This window comes from Dipodomys ordii, unplaced genomic scaffold (assembly GCF_000151885.1).
Source record: "Dipodomys ordii isolate 6190 unplaced genomic scaffold, Dord_2.0 Scaffold27, whole genome shotgun sequence".
NCBI classification, from domain to species: domain Eukaryota; kingdom Metazoa; phylum Chordata; class Mammalia; order Rodentia; family Heteromyidae; genus Dipodomys; species Dipodomys ordii.
Window position 1 is genome coordinate 19,002,955 of NW_012267243.1, and position 4,710 is coordinate 19,007,664.

General features: G+C 46.6%; 1 protein-coding gene across 1 annotated transcript; it reads left to right on the plus strand.

Annotated features, from left to right (window-relative positions):
* The first annotated feature begins 2,313 nt into the window (after window positions 1-2,313).
* Window positions 2,314-3,264, plus strand: LOC105985197 (olfactory receptor 2T4-like). The gene has a single exon (XM_013015619.1). The coding sequence runs from the start codon at window positions 2,314-2,316 to the stop codon at window positions 3,262-3,264; it is 951 nt and encodes a 316-aa protein (XP_012871073.1).
* Window positions 3,265-4,710: the final 1,446 nt, after the last annotated feature.

Genomic DNA, 4,710 nt, shown 5'->3' on the forward strand with positions numbered 1-4,710 from the left:
GGAGCTTAGATCTGAGGATCTCAGTTCAAAGCCAGCCCGGGCAGGAAAGTCCATGAGACTCTTATCCAATAAACCACCAGAAAAGTGCTGCTGTGGCTCAAGTGGCAGAGCACTCGCCTTGAGGTGAGGGCTCAGGGACAGCGCCCAGGCCCAGAGTTCAAGCCCCACAACTGACAAAATAAAGCAGCAGACACTGATAATGTGGTCTGACACCCTCAGCATCTCAGAACATGGGACTGTGAATGAGTTGATATCAGAATTAGTCTGGGAAATTGTTATGAGTATCAGATATTTTTGGCACATTGGTCTCTTGGTGTTCACACACCAGAGTGAGACCAAAAGAGACTATGCCTAGGAGAACACAAGCTCCATAGCTCTGTGGATATGGTCATAGAAAATAGTATTTATCAAAGTGAGCTCCAGGAATTGAAAGCAAGAGGCTTTTTCCTTGTTGCTGTTTTTATTTTCTTTTCCTTTTGTCTTGTTTGTTATCTGTGTTTGGGAGGGTCAGTGGGGAAATTGAGGGACAAATGGTAACCAAAACCAGCCGTGGTGCTCAGGAGACACTGTTGAAAATGAACTATACAACATGGGGTGGGGTGGGGGGATGATGGGAGGGGAAAAACCAAGAGAGAGCAAGGGAGGGGTGACATCGCTCCAGAAGATATGGACTCTCTCTGACCTGCGTTACTGTAACCCTCCACACATCACCTCTGCGATAACAAAAAATGAATTAAAATGCTTTGGGTACTCAGGACCGTTTCTGAAGTATCCCTCTATTATTACCATTGCTAAAGTACTCCGTAAAAGAGAAGATACTATTTTCTTCCTGTGGAAATTTAATATTTACCATGACTAATTCCCAAGCCATGTCCAGAATCCAAAATTCTCTTTGGCCCTCTGCTAGTATTGGAAGCAGTGGAGAAGACAGAGGCGCTGGCTCAGCGCTGACTGCCCTACCCGAACCCATAGCTATCCCCGTAGCAGCTGGGGTTATTTTACGAGACCGTTGATCTCTCCGAGTGCAGAGCCACCGCCAGGGTTTTCATCTGAGTCTCCGACTGGGTCCGTGCTGAGCCTCAGTGTGGTGCTTGCTTGTAGAGAGGAGGAAATGGGGAATAGATATTGGTTCAGGGAAAGAAAAGTCAAAATCATCTCCCCGGCTGACGTCTTGCTCCTTTCCGGTGCTAGTGCTGGGTGCCTCTGCCTGTGTCTCCTTCAATTTTATCTTCACGGCATGCCAGCTGGGGTGCGACCGTAGGTCCTCTGCATGCTTGTCTTTAGTTTGTTTGTGTCCCTGCTGGGATTCTGCCTTCGTTTTTGCTTCGTGCTCAACGCTAACACTCGGTGCTTCTTTAAGAAAGGGAAAGGCCAGTCTCTTGGGGTTTTCATCTAATTTGTATTTGTCTGCTCTTTATTTTCCTGCCTTGCTTTTCCAAACTACATAAGTCTCCAAAAGCTACAAATCTAGTGATTTCATTTCAGAGCCCCAGAGATACAGGAAAGGACAGCCCTCCCTGATTTGCCATCTTGTGATTCAGTGACTTAACACCATATACATCCATTTGCCTCTGTGTATTCCACAGACACATGTCACTGTACTTCATTTACACTGCACAAATCTGTGCTGAGGTCCTGCTCTATCACGCAGTTACATAACGTGGGGGATAGGAGAGCTGCCGGCAGCAGGACTGGCTCCCGTTCGCCTCGAGGGTTGTTAGCAGCACTGTTGAATGTGATGCTTGCTCCACCAACCACAGCATGGTGACAGGTCACTCACTCAGTTGGAATGGATTTTTCCCTAATTTTGTTTCAATTATTTTCTAATTTTTTTATATAGACAGCGGATGCCTTTGAGAATTTTTAGGACTCTTTTGTTTCCCTAAGCATACATCAAAAGTGAAATTTTCCAAATGAAAGTCTGATTTCGCAGTTTACCTAGTAAGTAACTACCATGACATCCATTCTCACAGTTCTAGTACCAGCAGATACAGAGTGTTAATACCATCAGCGAAGTTCACCATCGTCGACTGTAGCCACTCTGCTAGGACTCACAACCATTTTGACCACAGATGTGAATAGATATTATTTCTATAAATTGTCACGTTACAGGTGATTTATACCCTTCAAGGCTACAGGCACGTGGACTCCTCTACCTGCTACGGTCTGGTTAATGCACATGCACGCACGTACGCACACGCACACACACACACACACACACAGAATGTTCTCAGAGCAGATCAGTTGGAGGACCGCACCGTGCCGTCTCCAAAGCTCTCATGCCAATCTAGGTGAAACTAAATAAACATCTCCATGTGGACGGCCAACCGCACTGCACCGTCAGCCTTCATCCTGGTGGGCCTTTTCAGTCAGTCCAGACACCCAGCTCTGCTCTGTGTGGTCGTGTCTGTGGTCTTCCTGCTGGCCTTCTCTGGGAACACCGTCCTCATCGCCGTGATCCGCTCCGACATCCGCCTCCACACCCCCATGTACTTCTTCATCAGCCAGCTGTCCCTCATGGACCTGGCGTACATCACTGTCACCGTCCCCAAGATGCTCGTGGACCAGATGACTGGTCTAAACACAATCTCAGTCTCCGGATGTGGGGTACAGATGTTCCTGTATTTGACACTTGTGGGTGCAGAGTTTTTCCTCCTGGCTGCCATGTCCTATGACCGCTATGCAGCCATCTGCCATCCGCTCCGGTACCCCGTCCTCCTGAGCCGCAAGGCCTGTCTGGTCCTGGCACTGGGCTGCTGGGTCCTGGGCTCTGTGGACGGCTTCATGCTCACCCCAGTCACCATGACCTTCCCATTCTGCAAGTCCAGAGAGATCCACCACTTCTTCTGCGAGGTGCCCGCGGTCCTGAAGCTCTCCTGCTCAGACACCTCGCTCTACAAGACGCTCATGTACCTGTGCTGCGTCCTCATGCTGCTCATCCCTGTCACAGTCATCTCCACCTCCTATTCGCTGGTCCTCCTCACCGTGCACAGGATGAAGTCAGCAGAGGGCAGGAAGAAGGCCCTGGCCACCTGCTCTTCCCACATGACCGTGGTCCTTCTCTTCTACGGCGCTGCCATCTACACCTACATGCTCCCCAGCTCCTACCACACCCCTGAGAAGGACATGGTGGTGTCTGTCTTTTACACCATACTCACACCGGTGTTAAACCCTCTGATCTACAGTCTTCGGAACAGCAGTGTCACCAGGGCTCTGAAGAAAACATTCACAGTGAGACCTTCCTTTCAGGAAACAATGAAGTAGGGAATTTTAGTCTGAATGGCTTTCCTCCTCTTCAAAACCTGCTGTTTGTAGCCATATGCTAATAGTCCTCCGACTTCAAAGAATGGTTTCCTTGTGTTGCAAAGTTCTTTGATTTTAAGCTCCTTTTCCAAAACCCTTACCTAGTCCATTGCATTAGTTTAATTTGCAGATGTTGATAAGTATTTTCTAATTCTGTGAAAGAATACTTCTGTTTTAGAAAGTGTATGATGACATCGTAGGGGGGAATGGTGTCAGCGTGTTAACTGGTAAAACATGAGCAACAGAGCGAAGGGTGAGGTCATGACGATAGCTCTGTGTGTAGGAAAGGAGATAGGAACTAACTCTGCTATTCATTTTCACGTTATTATATCCAATTCAGGATTGGGATTAATTACTAGTGAAGACTTTATTTTACATATATATATATATATATATTGGTTGGTTGTGGGACTTCTTGCACTCTGGGCCTGGGCGCTGTCCCTCAGCTCTTCAGGTCAAGGCTAGCGCTCTACCACTTGAGCTACAGCGCCACTTCCATCATAAAGACTTTAATACCAGACCTATCCTGCTTTGAGTTTTCACTTTGTGCCTGACAGACACCGTGGAAAGTCTGTTTCCACTCCAGTGTTGGTCAGCACCACCTTTCCCTGTAGGCTGCCTTCTTCTACCTTGCTCCCATAAAACGTGAAGAGAGGTTTGGGGGCATCAGTCAAGAGTGGAAGAGCACTTGCTCATGTAGGACAAAGCTCACGTTTCAGTTGTAGTTTTTGAGAGGAATGATGTTTTGTAATGTAATCAGCTGTTTTTAAATACTATTTAAGTATGAGAACTACCTGGAAAAAAATGATCAATAAATATTACTGTCCAGAAACACAGATTTCCACCTGATTTACAGAGTACAAATAAAAGAAGTTCCATTGTACTATTCTAAATAGCATCTTATATTTAGACTAAAAATGGTTACAGTCTTGGAGAAGGGTAAAGATGGATTCAATCCTGACCCCTACCTGTATCTCTTCTGACACTGAGAAAATCAATAAAATGTCATTGTAATTGTCACTGCCTTACTGCCCCTACTAAATACATGTCACAAAGAAATGTTTCAAAATCCACCAACCTTGCACTCTATGGATTTGCGAGCGAAACGATCCATGCGTCTACCATTTCAGGAATGCAAGCAATTATCAAGCCATAGTTCACTCTGGTTCCATGTGGACAGGCACAACAAAATTGAAGTTTATCTTAGTGGATGCCACCTGGCTGAAATCACACCAGGATCCGTCCATAGCTTGACGATTCAGACTGGAAGAATATTGTGAGGCTCTTCCCCACATACCTTAACACCTGAGATGAGCTCTCAGGAGTGCAGTTTATACCACCAAGCTAGTGGGCCTCCCTCCTGCATCTGTTCCACACACGCTTTCTTCTGCATTGTAGTCAGATGCT